General features: G+C 38.9%; 3 protein-coding genes and 1 non-coding gene across 4 annotated transcripts; 3 read left to right on the top strand and 1 right to left on the bottom strand.

Annotated features, from left to right (window-relative positions):
- The first annotated feature begins 9,328 nt into the window (after positions 1–9,328).
- Positions 9,329–14,078, top strand: LOC133732756 (uncharacterized). The gene is made up of 13 exons (XM_062160342.1): positions 9,329–9,580; positions 10,188–10,301; positions 10,766–10,876; positions 10,956–11,018; positions 11,137–11,250; positions 11,329–11,478; positions 11,867–11,944; positions 12,029–12,250; positions 12,339–12,425; positions 12,619–12,738; positions 13,107–13,199; positions 13,357–13,604; positions 13,771–14,078. Exons 1-12 carry the CDS (start codon positions 9,428–9,430, stop codon positions 13,414–13,416), a joined length of 1,365 nt encoding a protein of 454 aa, XP_062016326.1. The 5' UTR covers positions 9,329–9,427; the 3' UTR covers positions 13,417–13,604; positions 13,771–14,078.
- Positions 14,079–14,283: 205 nt separating this feature from the next.
- Positions 14,284–14,356, bottom strand: TRNAF-GAA (transfer RNA phenylalanine (anticodon GAA)). The gene has a single exon. It is a non-coding gene; the product is annotated as a tRNA-Phe (tRNA).
- A 66-nt stretch (positions 14,357–14,422) lies between these two features.
- On the top strand, positions 14,423–17,263 carry LOC133731957 (uncharacterized). Its single transcript, XM_062159406.1, has 5 exons — positions 14,423–14,565; positions 14,794–15,099; positions 15,207–15,329; positions 15,580–15,870; positions 16,677–17,263. Exons 2-5 carry the CDS (start codon positions 14,848–14,850, stop codon positions 16,884–16,886), a joined length of 876 nt encoding a protein of 291 aa, XP_062015390.1. The 5' UTR covers positions 14,423–14,565; positions 14,794–14,847; the 3' UTR covers positions 16,887–17,263.
- A 471-nt stretch (positions 17,264–17,734) lies between these two features.
- LOC133731955 (uncharacterized) lies at positions 17,735–20,685 on the top strand. Its single transcript, XM_062159405.1, has 6 exons — positions 17,735–18,244; positions 18,342–18,419; positions 19,078–19,112; positions 19,243–19,298; positions 19,839–19,934; positions 20,252–20,685. The coding sequence occupies exons 1-6, from the start codon at positions 17,846–17,848 to the stop codon at positions 20,311–20,313; spliced, it is 726 nt and encodes a 241-aa protein (XP_062015389.1). The 5' UTR covers positions 17,735–17,845; the 3' UTR covers positions 20,314–20,685.
- The last annotated feature ends 4,435 nt before the right edge of the window (positions 20,686–25,120 follow it).

Genomic DNA, 25,120 nt, shown 5'->3' with positions numbered 1-25,120 from the left:
TCCCAATCTATTATTGGTTGCTAGGGGGTGCAAGCGTTTTGACATAAACCCTAAACCCCCCCCCCGGCACGAATTACTCTTTGGGCCTAATAAGTCTTCGAGGGTGGAGAATGATGGTGGAGAGATGTTTGGCCTCCTGAAGTGAAGCTTTTGTTGAAGCTCACTTCGTCGCTGTTACTACAATAGCGGCTGGTCTCTGTGTTGTAGTGAAGATACTTTGTGATCTCGATCAAAAAAAAAAAAAAAAAGGTACATATTTGTTGTTCTTCTTGTGCATGCTATTTGGGTGGAAAATGATGGTGGAGAGATGTTTGGCCTCTAGAAGTGAGGCTTTTGTCAAAGCTCACTTTGTCGCTATTACTACCATGGCGGCTGGTCTCTGTATTGTAGTGAAGAATTTGGTTTGAGGTTGAGGATTTTTTTGTTCTTTCAATTTTCAAGTATGAAGTTAAGTGAATAGATTCTTGTCGAGACTGCAAGGGTTGAATATTAATGAGGTTGTAGAAAGAAAAAGACGATTAAGATGGAAGATGAGAGGGTGAGGTGTCTGAGATGGAGGAGCCTAGGAGGATGGGAGGTGTGATAATATCTGGAAAGCTTGTGAGAAAATGGGCTGTAACACGTAAGTTATTGATGTTAAATCAATTGCCAAGTAAGAAAAAAATATTTGAATTTTTTTTGTTTTGTTTGGGTTACAAGGAGGCTAATGCCAACAAGAAAACTAAACAATAACTAATCTCAGTTTCAAGAGGCCATCTTTGTCTTCTTTTAAGTGTCTCTCTAACGGACACACTCAGGTGGACGGGAAAAAAAAGGTGAAAACCCAAATAAAGAGAATGTCTTAATGTCCATTGTCAATTTGACCACTAGATATTGACTCCTACAGCAGAATTTGATTCGACACTAACATTGTCAAAGTTGTACCGCAAAGCCACTTCAATCAAAGATATCATGAGCATAGCTCTACTGTAAACTTTCTTCCTACACCAAATTGATAGAAAAGCCACATAACCAATCACCTCACTATTTCGAATCAACCCTTCAGCAGCTATACAACTCGTCTTCATAAAATTTTTGAATGACTGGCTTTGGATTGAAGGGAGGTCTGAAATTAGGATAAAAAACCGAGCTGCATCTTCCATCGGGATAAGCTGGAAAGGGTTTTGAATATTCTAATTTCTTTCATCAAAAGAAATATGTTCATGACGAAAAAATTTAGATTAAAATGCAACCTTATTCTCAAATTCAATGCAAGCTAGCACAATATAAGTCATAACATTGAGAGCCTCAAATTCATAGTTTTGAGGCAAACTGAAGGAGCAAGGAAAAAAATTTGGACTTTAAGGTTCCACATTCTGAATGTAGTCAACATAGGTCTGGCAATCACAGTCCTTGAAGCGGCACATGCTGCAACCCAAACACACACAAGAGGTGCAAACCTTGCAGGTTGGGGCATGAGGACATCTCCCGTAGCTTTTTCGACCGACACGCTCTTCTTCATCTTCGCAATTTGTTCTGGATGAAGCATAGAAAAAAAACCATCAAGTCTTTATATATTAGCACTGCACATATATGAGACATCAAAGATGCAATATCAATAAGAGAGGCAACTCACTTTTCATAGCGGTCAGCGCATCTCCAATTTATCTTTTTCGAGGCTTAATGGAAAGCTTTGCACTCATCCACTGTGCGCAAATGAAACCTTCGCTCTTTCTGACACTTAGAGCAGCCAAGGAATTCATCTCGATGGACGAAATCTGATCTGCTACGGTCCCAGTTGCTATCATTCGCAGCGTACTTGTAGTATCTCAACAACCCTGATTTCTGAAGAGACTTTTTTGCCTTCCTTCCTAACCCAGATGTTACTCTTCCATCTTCTCACTCCACTCCTTGCATGGCTCTTAAATTCTTTTGGTGTCATTCTTCTTGGGTCAGTAGACTCAGTAATCTCTGCATTACAAATATAGAAGCACTAAGTTGACATAACAAGAGCAAGTAGTAGAAGTACAAAAGCAAGGAAAGGAATGAAGAAGAAAGTAGGGGTGGGCGTTTTCACCCGAGAGTCCGAGAAACCGGCTCAATCCGGACCGAAACCGACCATTCGGGTCGGTTTTCAATGCTGAATTTCTTGGTTCGGTTTATCCCTCCTTCGGATCGGTCTCGGTTTCCATATTCTCCAAACCGATTAGGACCGATCCGGACCGATAATATGTACATGTCTACGATTTTCTGCATTTCTGCATTTGTAGTTTGCAGTTTTGCTGCATTTTTGCATTTTCTGTTTTACAAGTTTGCTGCATTTCTGCTTTACAGGTTTTCTGCATTTCTGCATTCTCTGCTTTACAGTTTTGCTGCATTTCTGCATTCTCTGCTTTACAGTTTTGCTGCGTTTCTGCATTTTCTCCTGCTTTACAGTTTCTGCATTCCTGCCAGATTTCTTGGCCCGAAAAACTGACAGACCAAACCGAATGTTTCGGGTCGGTTTCTCATCGGTCTCAGCATTCTGCAAACACCAATCCGGACCGAACCGACAGTGTCGGTTTCGGACTCGGTTTTCAAGTTTTTTGGACAGAACCGATCCGAACCCAGCCCTAGAAGAAATTATGTACTATTCTCTCTGTCCTCTTTGGTATGCTCAAGAGGGCATTCACAAGTGATTATGAACTGCCCAATCGAGGAAACCATAAGCTTCCCAATCGTGTCACCATATTTTTTGTCGGTGCAACCGCACAAGACTTCAATGGCATCTTCACCTTGGTTGAATCCGTCTATAGTCCGGACCAGAGTCAACTCTTCTTCTCCAAACAAGGTTTGCATTGGTCTTTGGATCTGAATCTCATTATTTTGAGCTGCAATGTTTCTCCTTACAGCTGATGATCTCTTTGGACCTATATAATGTAATTCAAAGAAACACACCAATTAAGTGTTTGAATAAAAAAAAACCAAAAACTACACTATCATATAGATTATTCTAGATTGTCATCAAAGTTAATCAACCAAAGATCTCAGTAGAATCAACTAACCAAACACAATGTTGAATGAAGTTCCAAGCTTAAATCTTCTATTTCCCAATAAGCAAAAACTCCATTGGTAAACATAAGCATTTGTTCATAAACTTGCGAATTGTAAACCAAATATACCTTGAATAGGAAATATGGGTGAGAGAAAAGGTTGAAATGTACTCATCAGGTGCATCTAAACAACCATACAAAGCCTAGAAAAAGATGATCGAGACAAAGAGAAATGTTGGGGAAACAATTGAGATGAACGAAAATAGAGGAATCCTCTCAAGAAGCTGAAGAGAATAAGTAAGTAAACAAAAACTAGTGAAATTCTCTCCAAGTATTCTTATTCAAATTATCAAAAGCTGGGTACCCTTTGTTGCCTCGACAAATGAATTATATATAGACCTGAAGATACATTTCGTAAATAAAAGTACATGAACTATTTAAATTCCAGCAAATACTTGTTCACATATTATTAATGACAAATGAATTTTTTATTTTGTGTGCATGAACACATTTATTATGTGTGCATGAACCTTGTCATCTTTTTTGAATTCAAGGAGGTCAGATATATTAATGTTCAGCAAGCAGTACCAGAAACGACACACCCATAGGGGCCGACATAAAGAGCCGTCCTGTAGGACATGCAAATGACCTATACTAACATAGAACCTACGCACTCCCGGGTACACCCACCTTTTAAGGACTAATAAGCACCTTTATTCTTACAAAATCTAGGAGCTCAGAAGCAAGGAAATATAAAAGTTAACAACCGAGCTAACTAGATTTTGCGACCTATGAAAATTTAAACATTACTAGTTGAGGATGAAGCTCCAACATCCCCACAAATGCCACCATCAGTCGGCAGCTGCTCCATATATTCAGAGGTACTGCTTATCTCTTTTTCCTCCAGCACTTGACCAGGGCGATCACTTTCCCTAAGCTTCCACTTCTTAGACTTTCTACCCTGGAACTCATTCTCCAGAACCTTTGCACACTTCGGTTTGTTCTTACTTCCCTTTGGTCTATCCAATTTCTTCTTCTTTGGCGAGACAATCAGTTGACCATTTTTGTGTTGCAGGACAAGCTGCATCCCATCGTCAACTTGGAGTAAAGGTTCAGTGTAAGACACACCTCTCTTCCCCAAACGATCGAGTCCCTCCACAGAGAGAAAAGCAACAGTTATTTTTGAAAAGCAACAGTTATTAATGAAAAGCAACAATTATTTTTCTTGTCATCGGTCAGAGAGAAAAGCAACAATTATTTTTGAAAAATCTTATGTATTCAAATTAAAGATTTGATATTAACACACCTCATATTGTTATCAACACAACTTTTATATTCTAAATGCAACTTTTCTTCAAACAACGTATTATGGATAATTTATACAATAAAAAAAAAAAAGCAAAAAAGTGTGTTAATAACAATTTAGTATGTGAAGAACAACACTCTTAAAGTCATAATTTAGACTTTTTTTGTTTGGTGAACATAATTTAGACTTTTTCACGTGACTAGAAAGATGTTATATAGATCCATTTTTTGTTTAATAATACTAGTTATTTTTAGCAACAGTTATTTTAAGAGTGTTGAACATAAATAACAGTTATTGTAAGAATAAGTGTGGCCATACTAGAACAATATAATACTAAAGCATCAGATTATAAAAAAAAATGCTCTGCCCTAGCCGCCGCTTGCCAGGCTTCCAATGGCGCTCCCTTGCGCCAATAGTACAGCTAAGCGGCTCTGCATTTTCGCCTAGAGAGGGGAAGAAGGTAAGCTGCCCAAATGGCATCGAGAACCGGCCTATACAGGTGGAGCCCGTGCGCCGATCTCCAAAGAACGCAACTGCTTTGCGTCCGATAACAGGTATTGTGCAATACATAGGGGGGACTGCAGATTTGTACTCTGACTTGGTGAAAGCACGAGCGATTGCTTGCAGTGATGGGCTCTCCCTGTGTTGGAAGGTGTCGGTGGGTGGTACATCTTTCCATTACATGCTTGCGGTGATGGGCTGCCATGCTGATCCGGGTCGGATCCGACCACGCAGAGGACGGTTGAAAGAGCCTAACTGCGGGCATGCAGGGTGGAAGGAGATCGGCTTTTGTCGATTGGTGGATGAGACGAAGGATCGTTTCTGTTCCTGGAGCAAGGTGGCGGTGTTCTGGCTTTCAAAGTCAGTGGTGGGCCGGCTCCAACTTGCAAGAGTGATGCAGTTCGCGTTCCGTCGGGGGCGTCTCAAGGTGGACGAAAGTCTTGCTGATTCTCAGTGTTGGATTAGAGTTTTGCGAGATCTGAATTCGGTCATGGATCCGGGTCGGAGATGAGATGGCCTACATCTTGTATGTGCGGCGGAGGTGGAGGCCGTGACAGTGATCGGAGTAGGAGTGGGTATGCTCATTCTGGGTTGGGTGCCAAGATCAGTTTCGAGGCCCAACTCGATTGGGCGGCCCAAATCTGCTGTATGGCCCAGGTCAAGTTTGCAGCCCAATTCTGGGAAGCTTTGGGTGCCTAGATCATTTTGGGTGCTCAAAATAGATTGGGTGTCACGATTGTGGATTGTGGCCCAAGTTTGGACCAAACAGGCGGGCTCCGTCTTACTAGGGTTTCGGTTATGGGATCCTGGTGGAGGGTTTGGGCTCATAAGGCTTTTCTTTAGCCTTCCTTTTAAGTCTTTTATGTACTATGCTTATTTACTATGCAATCGTTTCGATCATAGTAAGATAAGCCTGTTTAGAATATGTGAGCATGGATGTTCGTTAATGAGTGGTACTAGATATATATACCACGTTTTCTTATTTGCCCTCTGTTTTTCAAGGCAGTGGAAATGTATGTAATGTACTGCTCTAGCTTGAGACTATTAATGAGAAATGTTGATTTTCATTGAAAAAAAAACAGTTATTGTAAAAAAATAATATATTCATCCGTACCAAAAATGATAATACATTCATCATATAATTGAATGCACATTCTAATTATATATTGTACATGAACCTCTTCACAATTCCTTAATTGCAAATGTGTGTTCAATTAACTTCTAAAACATTGAACAAATAAATCACGGAAACTACAAGCAAAGGAATAAAGAAAAAAAAAAACTCAACCGTTCAGTTTTTAGATCTATATGAGTAGATCATTTCTGTAAATTTTTAGCCAAATTGATAATTTTTAAGGCATTCATAACTGCGATTTACAAGTATAAACATGAATGTTTCAGGTTAGATAGATTTGGTTCGTCTATTGATTTAATTTAGTTCGATACCTTAATGATCATCAATTTGGCTGAAAATTTGTATAAATAATCTATACATTAGAACCTAAATACTATAGAATGATACCTAACTGTTTTAGTCAAAACAGAAAAACATGTACATGGAATCCCCCTCTAAGTACTCGATTGATTATTTACTACCAATAGATTTATTATACAAACTAGTAAAAAGTCTAGACATTAACAAAAACTTATCTAGAGTTCGTAAGGGTCAACCTACCAAATATTTCCCAAGGTAGACGTAAACAAATTTTTATCAAACATTGAGAAAGGTTAGGCCGGCGGCCCTTAATTGAGTTAAAATGAACCAGCCTGTAGTCGAAAACCAGCCTTTTTTTTATTAGGGATAATGACCACTTACCCAATTTTAGCTTAAAAATTGACCACTTACTCCACTAAGAGTTTTTTAATCTCATTTACCCAATCTAACATCTACTGACATAATTACCCTCATTTTAATCTCTCTCTCTCTCTCTCCCCCCTTCCCCCCCCAGCCGGACGGCCAGATGCCGAGCGACGACGCCTTCAGCACCTTCTTCTCCGAGATCGGTGCCAGCAAGCATGTCCCAGGCGTAATCTTCGCCGACCTCGAGCCCTCCGTCAAAGCCCACCATCTTCTTCTCCGAGATCGGTGCCGGCAAGCATGTCCCAGGCGCAATCTTCGCCGACCTCGAGCCCACCATCAAAGCCCACTGTCCCAGTCGCTACTACTCGCGCTGGAAGCTCCCGGAGGCGCTGGTCCCGATATGGGAATTCGGGTCGGATAGGAACGTCGGCGTCCACCCCTGACTTGTACGATTTCTTCCTCACCTCGGTTCTTGTGCTCGGCCGCAGAGACATTGCACCTCTCTTTCTCTCTCTCTCCTTCTTCGCTTCGCTTTTTTGTCTCTATAGAAATAGTGCCCACCAGATGTTCGAGGGTTCCGCTTCTGGCGGCAACATGCTATGGGGTGGTGGTCCCGCTTATGGGGTCAAATCAATACGTTCTAAGAAGAAATATTTGAATATAAATCTCATCGATATTAAATTTCTCAGAGAGAGAGAAGAGAAAGGGGGATTCATATTTCAGGTTTCTCAGAGAGAGAGAGAGAAGAGAAAGGGGGATTCAGATTTCAGGGCTCTCCTGTTTAGGGCCTATTGGAGGTTAATAATATGATTATTGGGGTAATAATATGATTATTAGGAGGCAATAATATAGTTATTGGAGGACAATAATATGATTATTAGCAGGTAATAATATAATTATTGGAGGGAAATAATATGTTTATTGGAGGGCAATAATATGTTTATTGGAGGGCAATAATATGATTACTGGGTATTATTAGGGGGCAATAAATTCAGATGCCGGAATCCGATCATTAGTCCGGTCGCCGGAGTCGGCGGCCTGCCACTGGTGACCGGAGTCCGGCAAGGTCTCCGATGACTTCTCCCTCTAAGTGAGAAAGAAGGAAAGGGCAAAAAAGTCCTAAAAATAAATAAAAAAGAATAAAAAAAGAATTAATTTTTTTTTTCTTTCTCTTTTCTCTTTACAAAAAGAGGATCAAAGGATTTCACTCCTACCCCCATGGTGACTCGAACCCATGACTTCGTCATTAGGTAGTGGGTGCTCTAACCACTGAGCTAATTGGGTATTAGGGAAATAATCTCTTAGAGTTTTTGGGTAAGTGGGCAATCTCTTAGAGTGTTTGTGTAAGTGGGCAATTTTTATCATAAAATTGTGTAAATGGTATTATGTATTATGTATTAGGGGAAATGATCATTTACCCAATTTTAGCTTAAAATTGCCCACTTGCTCCACTAACAGTTTTTTAACCCCATTTACCCAAAACACTCTAAGGGATTATTTCCCTAATACCCAATTAATTCTTTTTTTATTCTTTTTATTTATTTTTGAGACTTTTTTGCCCTCTCCTTCTTTCTCACTTAGAGAGAGAAGTCATCCTCCACCTTGCTGTGCTCCGGTGACCAGTGGCCGGGCGCCGACTCCGGCGACCGATGACCGGAATCCGGCGACCGATGACCGGAATCCGGCGACCGGCTACCGGACTGGTGACCGGATTTCGGCATCTGAATTTATTAATACCCAGTAACCATATTATTGCCCCCCAATAATCATATTATTGCCTCCTAAAATCATATTATTGCCGTCCAATGAATTGTATAAACTCCCAAAACCAAAATGAATACACTACAGGCACAATTGATCAATTTATATGCATATTATTGCCTCCCAATAATCATATTATTGCCCCGCAATAGACATGTATAACTACTCAATAAAACTTTTTTTTTCATTCTTCTTTCTTCTTTCCTTATAATCCTTCTGCCAAATTTACAAAAAAAAAAAAAAGAACTTGAGAGAATTTCACAGAAGAAGAAGAAGAAGAAGAAGAGAGAGAGAGTTTGCAATGGCGAACGAGAAGCCGCTGAGGAAAATTGCAGAGGCATTCAAGGAGCTCGAGGCAGCCGTGAAATCGGAGACCGGCGAAGTGGAGGTTGCGCCGATCTCGCAGGAGTGTTCTCTCGTCTCGCTGCTGTTTCAAGACGGGCACGGAGCTGGAGGCGACGATGGGCATGGCACGGACGGCGGCGCCCTGAGGCTGGAGGAATTGAACGTAGCGGTGCGCCGCCACGAGCATGGTGACGGTGTCCATCTTCTTCTCCCACGGCGGCAGCTTCTGCAGCTGTCCAGTGCCGTCTGAGCCGCGAGAGAGAGAGAGAGAGAGAGATCGGGTCTGTGGTCAACATATCGCCGGCCGGAGGTGGGAGGGAGGGAGGGAGAGATCGATGAGGGGGGAGGAGAGAGAAAATAGATCGAAGAGAGAGAGTCTGAGAGAGAGGGAGTTTGAGAGAGACAGATGTAATTTATTAATTAAAATAGGGGCAAAACTGTCAATGAATGTTAGATTGGGTAAATGGAGTTAAAAAACTCTTAGTGGAGTAAGTGGACAATTTTTAGCCTAAAATCGGGTAAGTGGTCACGGCCATGTACATGTTTGTTATGTGAGACACTCGAAAACGGCGCCTTGGAAATGAAATAAAAACCAACCCGCTACAACCAACCTGCGTTCCAAACAGGTAAACGTTATTATCGACAAAGTCCTGAAACCCACTGAGAATTCAGCGTCTCCTTCAAACTACAAACTAGTTGAGGATGTGGGCCTTATCCTGCGCCACGTCTGCTTATCCTGCGCTCACTTTCAGAGCTTCTGTACCCATGGCCACTACTCGTTCCGGCTCTCCCGTCTCCGTCTCAGTCCCTACCAATCACCATTGTTATCAGAAAGACAGTCCTTTTGTTCCAGAGGTAAGTTGCTCTTACTTCATACTTCTTATTTTCATTATATCCAGATGTTTAAGTTGTTCTTTTTCCTGTTTGGTTTCTGGGTGAGTGCAGCAAATTACTTCCAAGTATTATAATGCTAAGTTTTCTATTGCTAATGTTGGATGAGGCATGAAAATATATGAAATGATGCAAGAAGAGTAGTGACTTATAAATGCCACTCATGTTTTCTCAAAACCCAGTTGTTTTAAAACTAAAAGTCAGCGTCTTGTTTTGTTTTCCTGATAAAATGTGGGCAAGCTAGAAAAGGATTAATGTTCTTTTATCCTAGTCTTATGATTAGGCTAGATAAATTAATGCTGATCATATTGATCATTATTTTAGATGGGCAAATTCTATATTGTTTTCTTCTGTTGGTAAATTAATCAGCATAGGCTATAAGGCACGTAATGTTTTTTAGACTCCAAGAGCAATTAAACAGACCCATCTTCTACAAGCCTTTATTTATGTAGAAGTACATATAGTCACTGTATACATGGTTTGAATTGATATAGAGCTGAATTTTGTGTTAGGCACTAAAAGCTTTATTTGGGAAAATGAACTAAGTGGATTCATCTTTTGTATAATGCAGGTTGTGGAAGCAGTGGATGCCCTGCATTCAGAGTTCAGAGCTGTGGATAATTTGGTAGCACGCAATACCACCCGGGTTCTTAAAGCTTTCCAGAATGCCCGAATTGGATCTCATGTGAGTAGGCTTTTACTTCATTTGAATGTAATGCCCGAGATGGTTATGGGTACATAGTAGACTTGGATGTGAGACCCTTGTTTGAGTGCTTTTGATGTAAACTTTAACCCTTGGGAAGGAAGCATATATTATGTTGCCTCACCATGTTATGAGAATTGTTAACTGTGCATCTTATGCCGTTGCATGTTTATGTGTACTATGTTTATATGGCTTTTTTTTTCATTTACAGTTTGTTATATCCATGCACTGCATATATATCCAAGATATGCATACATAAAACGTAGTTATCCTTACTGTTACATGTTTATATAACACAATGGTATATATTAACGGCTGAACTGTGTGTGCGTGTGCGTGTATAAAGTCGAATGCCCTATTTGTGTCTCTTGTTATGGTTGGCCATAACTATGAAATGATAAAATGTGATATATATTGTCCCTTGTCATTTTCTTGTCTACAATCAGCACTTCGCTGGAAGTACTGGCTATGGTCACGATGAAGCTGGGGGACGTGAAGCTCTTGACCAAGCTTTTGCAGAAATTGTAGGCGCTGAATCTGCAATAGTTCGCTCACAGGTTTGTCGTACAAAGTGTTGTGTTTACTTTGTAGAGGTACTTGCAATACTTTGTTAATCCTCTTCTCCAATGCCTTCAGTTTTTCTCAGGAACTCATGCTATAACCTGTGCTCTGTTTGCTTTTCTAAGGCCAGGAGATGAGGTGAGCTATTAGTAGATGTTGGATGGACTTTATTGAAAGTTTATCTGCAGCCATATTTTGTTCTTCGTCCGCTTTGTATAGGGAATATGATTTAGACTTAGACTAATCTAAATGTCAGCTTTTGGCAGTTGCTGGTCCTCCCTATGATACCTTGGAGGAAGTTATTGGAAAGAGAGACTCTCATGGCATGGGATCCTTGATAGACTTTGGAGTGAAATACCGTGAAGTTCCAGTATGTTCTTAATTATACCAGTTCATTAAGATTTCTGGCTGTTCTTCGTCAAATTTCTCACTTTTGGTGTCATTTTAGCTTGCTGAAGATGGTGGCCTTGACTGGGATGCGCTTAGGCATGCTTTGAACCCTGAAACAAAATGTGCACTCATTCAGCGGTCATGTGGTTATTCATGGCGTCAGAGTTTAAGTGTGGATGATATAAGGCGAGCAATTGAGATAATTAAGGTAAATTTCTCAGAATGTCCAATAGAATTACATGTAACTGGCTTTCTAGGGAGAGTGTTTCATAAAGTGAATAACTGCAACAACCATAAACTGTACGAAATGTGGACCTCTATCGAATTAAGATAGTGTTCTATTTTATATAGCATTATCGTTTTAAAACTCAAATGCTCTTTATTCGGATTCGATCATAAATTAACCAAAACAGGGGTTATCATCTTGGAAGAATTTCATTGACACTTCCGTTGTTGTAATCTAAGTCATTCTGCAGTATCCAGAAAATGATATATTCTATATTTATGAAATTTGTATTTGTTAACTCTGCGATTTCTTCCCTGCCCCACTTCCACTGTCTTAAACTTTAGACTGTTTTTCTTCTTATATTAAACAGATGCAGAATCCTAACTGCCTGGTCATGGTGGATAACTGTTATGGTGAATTTGTGGAAAGCATTGAACCTCCAATGGTGGTGCGTGACATATTTTGTATCGACTTTAGATCTCTTATTTTGAAAGAAAAAGATAAAGGCAATAAAATGCTGTTATGTGTTCAGGGTGCAGATTTAATTGCTGGCAGTTTGATAAAAAATCCTGGTGGAACTATAGCCCCATGTGGTGGATATGTTGCAGGAAGAGAAAGATGGGTAAAAGCAGCAGCAGCTCGTCTGTCTGCACCTGGCCTTGCAGTTGATTGTGGCTCAACTCCTGGTCACACTATGAGAGCATTTTTCCAAGGTTTGTTCCTTTCACCTCAAATGGTTGGCGAGGCTATCAAGGTATTGGCATCTGCACTTCCTAGTTTCACATTTAATTTTTACTAGTTCAACTTGTAACTAATTATTTTTTTCCCCATGTAAATAATAGGGGACTTTCCTAGTAGCTGAAGTTATGGCTTCCAAAGGGTATAAGGTCCAGCCCCTTCCTCGTGTTCCTCGCCATGACACTGTACAGGTTATTGTGATTTATTTTATATCCTTTTCAAGTGAACGTCTAAAAAACATTATGGTCTGGGGTTATCAATGTCTGCTATTTTGTATACTTAATTTTTTTCGTCAAATAGATTTATGCTGAATGACAATGGCTGTTAATAAGTATGCTCTGCTGGAAATAGAAGCAAATCTCAAATATATGTAATTTCTTTCAGGCCATACAGCTTGGAAATCGTGAGCGTCTTCTTGCTTTCTGTGAGGCTGTGCAGAGGAGCTCCCCAGTCGGTTCATTTACTAAACCAATTGCTGGCACAACTCCTGGATATGCATCAGAGGTCTGGCCACATTAATTCTACATTCAGTTGTACAATATTTTAGGACTAAAGTCTCCTATATTGCATTGTTCACAAGAACAGAAACAAGTATCCGGCAACTTCTATTAAATTATGAATTCAATACCTGCATGGCTACACAATTTTTATTAAGCTCTTCACTAGGTACCTTCTACTTCGAAAGCCAAGATTGCATAATAGCATTAGTGAATCTTTCTGAACATTGAAATTGGGTCACTATGTGGATAACTTTATTTCCAGAGGGGTGGCAAATCTTGCATTACAAAGTTGCAGTTCAAGTTTAACTTGCATTTGGAAGCTAATCTGTTATGACTTCATTTCCAATAATTTGAGTTGGTTACATCTTTCAGGTGATATTTGCTGATGGAACATTTGTTGATGGGAGTACAAGTGAGCTTTCATGTGATGGACCATTAAGAGAGCCATTCGCTGTATTTTGCCAGGTAAGTGCTTGTTGATACGGTATATTTTCCTGCTTGAAACCCAAAAATTACTGTTCTGCAATTATGAAGTAAGGTCTGAGGCTCTTGAGATTCAGATAAAATTAATGCAGTTACTGTGTCCTGAATGTCAGTTGTTTTGTTGGATTCTGTATTGTAGGGTGGCTCCCATTGGACTCAGTGGGGACTAGTTCTTGGAGAGGTTTTAAAAGCCATATAATGTAGAACGAAGATTTTCCAATGAGGACAGCTGACAGCACGATTATGGAATGGAATGTTGATATGGAAGTTATTGATTTCTAAGTTTGCAAAGCAAGAAGTATGGTATGGCAGTCTCAAGATATGTCATTGCCGCAATTGCTCAAAATACAGCAGCAGTGGCATTTCACATCATTTTTTCGAAAGAAGGTATAGCGGATTTTATATTTTTATTAGATGCTCTGCTGCTTAACTCCTGTCATTTTTTGTTTTGTGTGAGTTTCTTGGACATAAGGATTTCAAATTATATATTATTAAACGATTTCATAGTGGTCATCTACTAAATTTGGGTAATCCTGTGTTACTGTATCATCAGCTTGGAGGCTTAGTTTATTGGAAGGGAGCTACTATGTGAATCCCAGGAGACAAATGAGGATACTGCTTCAAGGGGCAAACCGCAAACAATTTGGTTCTCCATATGATAGAAATTCCAGTCACTTTACCTTTAAGAAAGAAAGTGTACTTTCTTAGCCTAGTGTTGTACCTTGATTTTTGCCACGCATTTTGCAATTTTGTCAATATTTTTTGCATCACTTGATGCCGGATGAAACAAGCTGAGGCTGCTAGAGTGAAAAATTGCATCTGGAAGAGAAGATGCATACATTTGTTTGATAACGAGGTGAATGTTCCGATGCGCTTGCTTATTATGGAAGGCATAGATAAATTTTAGATATGTGCAACAATCTGCAGATAGATGTATTAGGGAAATTGCAGACATTCCTAATTTCCTATTGAATTTCTCATTGATGAGCTAACGACAAGCCAGTGGATATTGGATACTGATGACTTGGTGAGCTTGCTTGTCACGTCTTAGAAAAAAAAATCATAATGCGGTGAAGGTGGATCGAACACCTGACCTTCAGATCTTCAGTCTGACGCTCTCCCAACTGAGCTATCCCCGCTGTTGACATCAGAACAGATTTTCTTTTATATAAACTCACTTCTTACTCAATCATTTCATTGCGGCAGTCAAGGTTGTCATGATTCATATTCAAAGTAGAACACTGATCTTGTCTCCGGTTCCTTCCTTGGTCGCTCTGGATTAAACTCAAGCAAATCTCCATCATCAGAAAACCAGGCGTCGATCTCTTCCTCTGCAGCCAAAACCACCGTTAGTCCATCTTCTTTACACACTCACCATATCATATGTTCTCTCTATATTACTTCCTCAATGAATTCATCCTTCTCTTCTGTCCCTACTATAGTATTCTCATCTGGGTTGTCACTAATCCATGATTTCTTGTGCTCTGCATCCACATATGACTCTCATGATTAGAGCAACTCTGGGTTAATTTGCTTTTGTTAGTTCCTAATCAAAACTATTACCACCCTTTTGCAGGACCCAGTTCTTGAGCCACCTCTGGGTGGTCAAAGACTCAAAATTTGAGTACAAATGGCAAACCCTGCACAGATTACTCTTCTGGGCTCCACTTTCTGTGTGATGCTTACACTGCATTTCTCAGTACAGCTTCTCTCAGAACACTTGTTCTGCTGGAAGAAGCCAAAGGAGCAGAAGGCCATACTGGTCATTATACTTATGGCCCCCTTGTATGCCATAGATTCCTATGTGGGCTTGATTGATTTCCAGGGAAGCAAAGCTTTCTTTATGTTCTTGGACTCGGTCAAGGAGTGCTATGAAGCTTTGGTATGATTTCGATTTTGGGAGATGTATAGTTTTTCATTTGTGTATGGAGTAAAGTAAGAGTTGGGTTTAGTTTGTTAGTGCTGAGTTTCTTGGTTTGTTATGTGCAGGTGATAGCCAAGTTCTTGGCTTTGCTGTATAGCTACTTGAACATATCTATAAGTAAAAACATAGTGCCTGATGAGATCAAAGGGAGGGAGATTCACCATTCGTTTCCAATGACTCTGTTTGTGGTAAATGAAATTTCTTCACTGATTCTGGTTGTGTTACTCAGTTGAATGAATGATGTGCTTTCCTGAATTTTCTTCATCAGATTAAGATCCGCAACTTAGGAGACATCCTCAATCTTATCATAAATTGGTATTTTTAGTGTGTATATAGCTAATTCTTATTCCCCAGATGTATTGCAACTAGCTATTGTGTAGTCAAGTTATTTGCCTTGATATGTTTGGGTTTGTACTGACTCATATCTATCAAATGCAGCCTCGCTCTGTTCGTTTGAACCATCATACACTGAAGCTTCTCAAATACTGGACATGGCAATTTGTTGTTATTCGCCCTGTGTGCTCCATCTTGATGATTAGTCTTCAACTTATTGGAATATATCCCACTTGGGTTAGCTGGACATTCACTATGATTTTGAACATTTCAGTGTCACTGGCTCTGTATTCTCTTGTCATTTTCTACCATGTCTTTGATAAGGAGCTGGCACCACACAAACCTCTTGCTAAGTTCTTGTGCATCAAAGGGATTGTCTTCTTCTGCTTTTGGCAGGTAATTAATAATTCTCACTCTCCTCCCCTTTATGTCAATTGTCAAGCCATAACCTGACAAGTTCATACTTCTGTCAAGTGTGTATTATCAAGTTAGAGAACGCCATTGTGGATAAAGGTTTTTGTAGGTTTTATAGACTTTGACAATGGAATCTAACCTTCATTAGCCATTAGGCATGAAATTACAACTGGATAGTCATGCAGGTTTGTGTTTGACTATTCTTATTCTCTGGCAGATAAACTTCTCTTGTATAATATCCTAAAGCAAAATTGTTTTTATAAGTTATATACATGTTGCATTCTTCCTTCGTGATTATTTGTGTCATGTTATACACCTGCAAGATCTAGCATATTAGTGACGTTATAGTGATTGTGGTATTCTGGAACCCTTGTAATATGATCTTTAACATCTCCAGATTTAGATCGTTATGAGTCCAGGACATCATACGTTTATTTCCTTTCTTGTCCAATGTTATGCTGGTTCTAATCCTGGTGTTAATGTGTAAAGCTTCCTCTTTGTTTTATGAGGTGTCCGACCACTTTATCTGATACCGTTGTATCTGTATTGTTTTGAGACCCATGTCTCTCATATTTATCTGGCACTTACTTTAGTATACGCATAACAAACTGGTATTCCCGGTATTGGTTTCAAAAGATCACCCATGCTGTATTTTCTTGAATATTTCCAATTAGTACAAGTTACTTGATTCAGTTAGTAGGACAGCTGATTATTATTTAGTATGAGGATACTTTAGAGCAATATTTTTTGTGTACTTTGACAAAGCAGTTGTTCAATGGATTGTGCAGGGAATTGTTCTTGATATTCTTGTAGCATTAAAAATAATTCGATCTCATCATATTTGGCTAGACGTGGAGCATATTGAGGAAGCTCTGCAGAACATGTTAGTGTGTGTGGAGATGGTTTTCTTCTCGATTGTTCAGAAGTATGCCTACGGTGCTGAACCTTATAGAGATGATGCTATATCAACTGCAAAACGGGATAAGAAGACAGAATGATTTAGGAGCCGATCAGTGTGGTTCAAAATCATCTTTGTGCACTGAATGTCTTCACTTCAATATCGATTTACAGAATGTCCACAAATATATCCATCATATTCGACAGGATGCATATATGGTGCTGAAGATACCTTATTCTGCGTGAGCTAGTGTTTTTGTACCTTTGTCAAAATACTGAAGAGCAAGTTCAATATAGTACTCAGTACTGAATAAATCCTTGTTAATGCTCCAGCTTTTTCTATCAGTGTAACCATATTTTCAATGAGAAAGTTTTGTTATTGTACGGTAATAAAATTACCTGTGCTTCATCCTGACAAAATATAACAAAAAGTTGAGGAAAAGAAACCGATAGAGTTTCTCGAACGTTTTTCTACCAACGAGGTGCCATAAAAGAGGTTCAAATAAGAAGCTTCAAAATTTTTGCTTCCATATTAGATATTTCGATTCATCATATTGATTAAAACAGTCTGGTATGAAACTTGGGGTGAATTTCACCCTTAAAATTTCACTTTGGTCTCTAGCATTTCGTCTTGGAAAAGATTCTAATGTTGGCTATCAGGTCAAGTGTTATCTGCCCGTGTTTTAACTTTTAACTCTATTTTTTTTTCTGGTCTGAAAAAAGAATTAACTCTCAGTCTGTTAAAAAAATTAAAAGATTTAAAATCATTTAGAAAAATAGCCATTACATCACAAATGTATGTTATCTGCATGTTAAATTATGAAGTGCAATAGTGTTGGCCACACATGGGTCACATAGACGTAGCACTGATAACGGTTGTCAAGTCACTTATCTGGTGACAAATAGTGAATAGTGAATAGTGAAAGTAGAAAAGCTAAAATTATCTTCTTAGTTTTTAATCCAGGCCATCATGACTCTATCATGAAATCCTCTATCAACATCTCAAAACCAGTGTTTTAGATATAGGGGTCTCCTCTGTTCTTCAACTTCCACCGTTTCCATGACAGCCATTGTTCAAATCTCCATCAATTCCTTAGCTTTCAGGTTGAGCAGTTTGCGAAATGACACATACAACAAACCCATCAAGTATTGCTCTCTACCCAGAACAAAGACTGCTTCTTTGAAGCTCAACAGGTTAAAGTTGAGGGCTTTTTGGGAGGGAGGGTCTATCAGTGGAGATGGGATTTTGGTGAAAGATGAGGGGTGGAATAGGAAGAAGAAAAGAGAGGTTGTGGTGAGGTTTAATCAGGGGTTTGGGTTTAATGGTGGAGGTGGTGGTGGGAAAGATGATGGAACTACTGCTAGGGTGTTGGGTAATATAGCTGTGGCTATTGGGTTGACTTATCTTTCATTTACTGGGCAGCTTGGTTGGCTTTTGGATGCTATTGTTTCCATTTGGGTACTCTCTTTCTTTCCATTTGGGTATTCTATTTGTGTTGAATATACTCATTGTGCTATTGTCACAGTAATGAAATTGATGCCTTTTCAACATGCAGCTCATAGCATTTCTTGTGCCAATTGTTGGTTTGGGTGCTTTTCTGTGGTGGGCAGGACGGGATATGGTTCAAGACAGTGTAAGAATACCTCAATTTTTTTTGGCTTTTGTTCACTTTTTAAAGCTCATTATAGTTTCTGCAACTGGTATTTGCTCTTGCTTTGACAACTGAATATTGTTGCTCCAGTGCTTTAATTTCCATGTTGATCACTACAATATTGATACCTACATTTTTTTTTGAGAAAAAATATTGATACCTACCTAGACCCCCAGTAAAGCAAATAGGTATTTGAGAGCCTCCTCTAGTAAAACAAATATTTTAGATTCGTTCTGTAAGCTTCAAATATTATCACAGATAATTTCATAATGCTTTTGCAAGCATCTGGAGTTAGTTTATCCATATACAAGTCTTATAATATAGGTAATTGTAACTGAGTAACTGTATCACAGAGGTGCTTTTTACATAGACAATGAAGATAGGTGATAAAAATCTAGTGTATCATGATCAGTTCATTCTTTCCCATGTCAGAAATATGGGGGAAATGCATGTTATAGGATATTAGAATGAGTTGGTGTACGAGATGGATCACTCATTAATGTAAAAAAATCGTTGAACTCTTCATCCAAAAATTGTTGTATAGCATCCTGATGGTGATTTTCAAATCTAAAGGATTATATTCGTAGTCCTGGTGTCTTTCTGCCTTTGATGATTGATTTTATGTGTGATGTACTTGCAGTGCCCAAACTGCGGAAATGATTTTCAGATTTTCAAGTAAGACCTGTTGGAATCTGTTATGATGTCAAACTAACTTATGGACGCCTATAATTGTCTATCTTTACGTTATACAACGTTCTTATGTATAATAATTCACCTAACTTGGAATGTTGTAATGTTTATGCAGATCTACTTTAAATGATGGTATGCAGCAGTGCCCCTACTGTAGTCAGCCATTCTCTGGTACATTCTATGTCTTTGGGTTTCTTGCGCTTGTGTTATGAATTCTGCTTTTGGTGTTTTTAATCGTCTCAGACTGTAGACATTTTACTGGGATTGCCACTAGGAATTATAGTACAGGACTTTTTTGTACTTTGGTGAACCAATTTGTTTTTTGTTTTTTTTTTTGAGTTTAAGGTGAACCAATTTGTTTTTTGTTTATTTGAGTTTAAAAACCCTTCATGGATCTTTCTCCTATTGGTAGAATGAAGAAGTTTTTGCAACCGGTGCAACTAGCAACACATCTTTTTACTTTGTACAAACCCATACTTTTATGTTGCTAAATCTCAGATCTAAACTCAGTAACTAGTGGTTATGCTTTCATTGATTTTTTTTTTTTTTTACCTCCGTTCTGTATGTCCACGTACCATCAGTAGGAGCTGCTCTTGCTTTCTTGGCATGCTTTTAAGGATTAATCTTCTGAACTAATAAGTTTGCTATAGTATCTGATGTGAAAGTACTGTTGGCATTGCCTCATGTGTGAAGACATTGTTTTAATTTCAGTGGTGGACAACAAGTTTGTAATGGACCCAGTGAATTTCTCTAATCGATCTACAACATTTGGCCAGGCATTTAATGACTACACACGTTCAAAAACAGGTTTCTGTTTTCTTCTTAATTATCATTCATCTATTGTATCGTAGCATTACCAGCCTGCATTTGAATCTGATGATATTAACATCTGCTTCATTCCTATTTCTTGTTCATTTCCATACTTTCTTCCTGCAATTCTTATAATGGCTTGTCACCATTCTCTTTGAAAATATGTCATATTAACATTGTGCGTCTTCCCTTTTATCTAATACAGGACAGATTTAAACCTGTAATGATAGATGAAATTAAAATTGTACTTGTACATTCTGCATAGTTGTAAATGCTGAATCATTACATGTTCTGAGCTTGAAACTGGGTTACAGGGAAGAAGGATTCTTCTACGGCAGTTGTTGATGTTGAAGCAGAAGTAACGGATGCAGACTGAGATTGCTTGGAATAAGAACTGTTGATGAAAAATGGTGGAAAACTAGTGATGCTTAAAAGATAATCTAGTATTACTCATAGATAATGAAAACGATGATATAAGATAGAGTGAGAAATATTTCCTAGAAAATTTGGAAATAGGGTTGTAATCACCGACTTGTCTACAATGGTAATATGATGTTAAATTGGGGATATGGTCGAAGAAGAATACTAATCCCGCAGAACCTTTTGGTAGTGAACTGGCCGGAGGGATATCAGAACTGACAAAATTAGCATCACAATTGTACATCATGTTTTGGATTTTACGTCATGCCTTGTATATTATTTCTTGATGTAAATTATTTCACTTCTGTTTATATATACTTTATAATCATATCAGTTTTGAGAGGAAGCACAGGAATTTAGTTGTATGCTTTTAGGGTTTTTCTTGTTACATGAATGAATTTGCGTGCCAAAGAAGGCTGTGAATAAATTTCGAGTAATTTTTTTTATGATACTGGACTACTACAAGTCACCGAAGGTGGTGTTGTGTTTGAAGGGACAACTTGCTGGACATGGTAGCGAGAATCGATCCCTCGCTGGACTTTTTATGAGTTTTCAGTTCCCTGTTGAAATCCCTGGTGTTAGCAATTTTAATTAGTAGTAAGGCAGAAGTAGGATAATTGGATTTGGAGTTCTGGTTTTGTGTTTTCTTTAGGAAGATGGTAAAAACATGTCGGCTGAATCTCTACAATCTCATCATCTGCTAGCTTCTTCTTTATTGACCAATTTAAGTAAGCAAAATGTAGTACAAAACTATATATGTCAAATCCTAATCCGGATATAAGTTGCATGAAATTCTAATCCAGATTGATTGAGAAATAGTGGGACCTAATAATCCTTTTCCCTTTTAGTTTTGATCATGATCGTGGGGATGCTTTATGTTATAGGGATTACAGCTGGGAATATATACTATAAAAGTATATAGATTCTAGATCAATTTTAGAGTGATCGTAAGTTCGTAACAAGAAAAAGAATATCTTAACGTTATTTAATTATGGAAGAGATAATGACCAAAAAGCAAAATACGAGCACCCGGGAGAAAGGGAATAATAACCTCAGGTTCAGTTTGGGAATCGCTTCAAAGGGACCTTCTGGATTTGATACTAGACAACAGTGGTGGACGCAGAAATTGTTGTGAGTGGGGGCAAAAAATAAGGTTGAACAAACAAATATAAAATACTACAATGAATGAAGTATAATTTTTCAATCTTTCGATATTGATAATATTTTCAATGAATATATATTTTAACTTCCTAACAGATAAAATAACTTTAAATCAATATATTTTTTTATATATAATTTACTTCCATCTATTTACTGTAAAGTATACTCGCTATATTTCCTAGCAAAACCAAAAAAAATGAAAATATAAAATCAGCGTGCGTTAAAAAGAAACCCACCAAACACGAGCAATCCAATCTTCTTGTATAAAAACCAAGCAATGTAAAAGATTTTTTTTTTTAGAATAGTAAAAGATATTTCAAACTAGTCATGAAGATTGGATTGCTCGTGTAAGTTTCCAAAGGTATCAGGCTAGCACGTACCCTAAGCTAGCTAGCTAGCCTAGTCCTTGATGAAGTTTCTTTTTCATTTGTAATTTGTTGTTGGAAAAGGCGTGCCTTGTGGAGTTGTGGGTATTAATCTAATGCTTTGTTCAATTTGAACTTGGTAATGCAGAAAAAGCAGCTAACTTTCCCATGTAAGATTATAAAAGCCAAATGCTTGCATACATTTACACGTGTAAGTTTCTTTAGTTTAATCGTTGTGAGGCAGCAGATTACACTTCCTCTGGGGGCATGGCAGCATATTCCTCTTCCTCTGGGGGCAAAACCAATGAACATAACATACATATATGAAGCTGCTGAGCAAATGAAAAAAATCCACTGGGGGCAGCAGCCCCCACTCGTCCCAACGTGCGTCCGTCATTGCTAGACAAGTTGCTAAAAATCGATGACTACATTCGGTTTGGTGTGGTTTGCCGCAAGCATTGGCAATTAGTTGCTTTAAATCAGCAGCAGCAACGCTTCGGATCACGTCACAAACAGCCTCCTCTAATGATTCTTACAGAGCAACAACAGAGCGGCGAAAGAAGCATGACCTTGCGTAGTGCTACACAAGACAAGACTCACAAGTTTCAGCTGAAACTGAATAATGTACCTAATTACGATAACATGAAGTATTGTGAATCTTCCCATGGTTGGTTGGCTTATGCACAAGGCAATTTGGTAGCAATAACCCTCTTAAACCCTTTCACCGGACGCACCATTACCCTTCCACCGGTACCAGCAACCGTTCCACCAGTACGAGCAACAGGTTCCTACTACATCAAGAAAGTTGTACTGTCTGCTGACCCTTCTTCGTTCCCTGATGATTATCAAGTTCTAGTAATTTATAACGAGCGTGTTTATAATGCTGACACCAGGATAGCCCATTTTAAGTCGGGGGAAGATACTTGGACTCTCATAGACAGTGGGACGACTATCAGATTCACACATGCAGTTTGCTACAAAGGTCAATTTCTAGTTTGTGGTGGCACAAATGTTGATTTTTCGGTTTTTGCGGTTGATGTCAGCAGAAAAAGAATTACTCAACTCATGTATGGTGAACAATTTGTGCGCCGACATGAGGTTATGAATACATACCTTGTGGAATCGTCAAGGGGAGATCTATTGATGGTTAGGAGGTTTCACTTGCTTGATATTGATCGTTGTCTGATCGTCACGGTTGATAAATTGATATATGATTTTGGTGATGGACTCACCCATACCCATTGAGAGTATTGGAAGTGATGCTTTGTTTTTGGATAAAAATCAATCTATTTGTGTGTCTGCCTTGGACTTTCCAGAGTGTCATCCAAATTCTATATACGTCACCGATGGTATTTTCAGCTTGGAAAGCAGACAAATGCATTAATTGGTTTGACTCCTTAAAGCCAACAATGTCAGCAATATGGATTTCGCCAACGTTATGTGTTGAAAACCAACCTCTACCAACATGCAACTGATGGTGCAAGAAACGCGACCTAACAAATTTCCAGAATGGGACGACATAGAAGTAAATGAAATGATCCTAGCTGTGGAGGTTTACTTGTAACCTTCCATGGCAAGTTTTTGCTGTAAAATCATGCTAAAGTCCTGTATGGAATTAAGTAAACTAGACAGAAGATAAGAGAACCACTGCAAATGGTCTAGTGGTTCTTGCCTAGTTGGGTGTACTCCCCAATCTAGGTTCGAACCCCGAAGCTATCAAAGTGGTCAGGCATTGTGCTGCAATGCACAGTTGGAGCATTTCACATGCGCCGAAGGAGTTTATCTTGGGCCTAGGAAGCCTTTGGGTTCCCCTTGACAAAGTAAAAAAAAAAGACAGAAGGAGTTTATCTTGGGCCTAGGAAGCCTTTGGGTTCCCCTTGACAAAGTAAAAAAAAAAGACAGAAGATAAGAGCACCTCATTAATATTGTATTTATTGTTCCAATGTGTGATAGACATATATCACCTTTTTATTTCAGAAAATTATTTGTTAGTACTATATATAGTTAATAATCAGTATTTATTTGTCTTGTGCTAATCTTTATACACATGGTGGTAGTGGTACCAAATGGCTTGAAGTGGATCAAATGTGTTTTGACAAGTCATGGCAGGTTGGAGAGGAACAGGGCAAGGCTCGCTATTGCGACGATTGGACTCACGATAATGAACGGCGGGGTGATGGCGAGGCGAAGACGCTTCTGGAAGGGGACGTCGAACGTCATTCGCCGGAACCACGGTTTGGAGACTGCGATCGTGAACAGTGCAGCAAAGGGTGAACCCAAGTTGGGTTGGGTGCCCAGATTAGTTTTGTGGCCCAATTTACGTTGGAGGCCCAATTCTATTTGGGTGCCTAAACCCTCTTGGGTGTCCACACAAAGTTGGGTGCTCCAATTCAATCATGTTTTGGGACTTCAAGTTTTGGGCTATGAGTCTATGGGGTTTCGAATTTGGGATCCAGGAGGAGGGACCCACCCCAACCTCCTAATCCTAGCTTGGATCGCAAGGAGGAAATTTAATTTTTTGTTGAAATATGCCTATGTACTATGCTCTAGATTTTTCATAGTTATAGGCTTGCTTCTGAATAAGTGAGCACTGGTTGTCTAATGGGTGGTGCTAGTATACCACGTCCTAAACTTGCCCTAGAGTTGGCAATGGAAGGTATGTATCCGTGCCATTCTGGCTTGAGATTAATGAATGATTACTTGGTTCAAAAAAAAAAAATGGGGAGTCATATGAGGCAATTACTGCAAGAATCGACTTTAAAATAAGAACTTCATGAAAATTTTTAAATCAACGGTTAGATAAATATTTTAATTGATTTTTTTTTTTCAATATACAAATCATTTAACTGTTGTTTTAAAAATCCTTAATAAGTCCTCATTTAAAAGGGGGTTTTGTCCATTTACCCCATTTCTAGGGATTTTTTTCCCACTTACCCCATTAAGTTTTTTTAATTCTCTCTTACCCAATACACTCTAAGGGAGTCTTCCCTAATACCCCACTAAGATTTTTTTTTTGTTTTTAATTTTTTTTTAATACCATTATACCCCTCACCTCTTTGTTACTTAGAGAGAGAGATAGAGAAAATGGAAGAGAGAGAAACCATAGGAGACTTCGCCGGAGCCCGTCACCGGTCGCCGGAATCCGGTCAACTTTCGCCGGAATCCGGTCAACTTTCGCCGGAATCCGGCCAACTTTCGCCAGAATCCGGTCACCGGCTGCCGCCCACCGGAATTTGC

The sequence above is a fragment of the Rosa rugosa genome, chromosome 2 (genome assembly GCF_958449725.1).
Source record: "Rosa rugosa chromosome 2, drRosRugo1.1, whole genome shotgun sequence".
Classification (NCBI taxonomy): Eukaryota; Viridiplantae; Streptophyta; class Magnoliopsida; order Rosales; family Rosaceae; genus Rosa; species Rosa rugosa.
This window is presented reverse-complemented; position numbering and strand designations above follow the sequence as displayed.

What these genes read in the sequence shown, in the direction of transcription:
- LOC133731955 (XM_062159405.1), top strand. Translation starts at nt 17,846, where the DNA reads ATGACAGCCATTGTTCAAATCTCCATCAATTCCTTAGCTTTCAGGTTG. An exon ending in CTGTAGTCAGCCATTCTCTG is followed by an intron (nt 19,299 to 19,838) that starts GTACATTCTATG and finishes TTTTAATTTCAG; the next exon opens with TGGTGGACAACAAGTTTGTA. An exon ending in CTACACACGTTCAAAAACAG is followed by an intron (nt 19,935 to 20,251) that starts GTTTCTGTTTTC and finishes ACTGGGTTACAG; the next exon opens with GGAAGAAGGATTCTTCTACG.
- LOC133731957 (XM_062159406.1), top strand. Translation starts at nt 14,848, where the DNA reads ATGGCAAACCCTGCACAGATTACTCTTCTGGGCTCCACTTTCTGTGTG. An exon ending in AGGAGTGCTATGAAGCTTTG is followed by an intron (nt 15,100 to 15,206) that starts GTATGATTTCGA and finishes TGTTATGTGCAG; the next exon opens with GTGATAGCCAAGTTCTTGGC. An exon ending in TTCCAATGACTCTGTTTGTG is followed by an intron (nt 15,330 to 15,579) that starts GTAAATGAAATT and finishes TATCAAATGCAG; the next exon opens with CCTCGCTCTGTTCGTTTGAA.
- LOC133732756 (XM_062160342.1), top strand. Translation starts at nt 9,428, where the DNA reads ATGTGGGCCTTATCCTGCGCCACGTCTGCTTATCCTGCGCTCACTTTC. An exon ending in TGAAATACCGTGAAGTTCCA is followed by an intron (nt 11,251 to 11,328) that starts GTATGTTCTTAA and finishes GTGTCATTTTAG; the next exon opens with CTTGCTGAAGATGGTGGCCT. An exon ending in GCATTGAACCTCCAATGGTG is followed by an intron (nt 11,945 to 12,028) that starts GTGCGTGACATA and finishes TTATGTGTTCAG; the next exon opens with GGTGCAGATTTAATTGCTGG.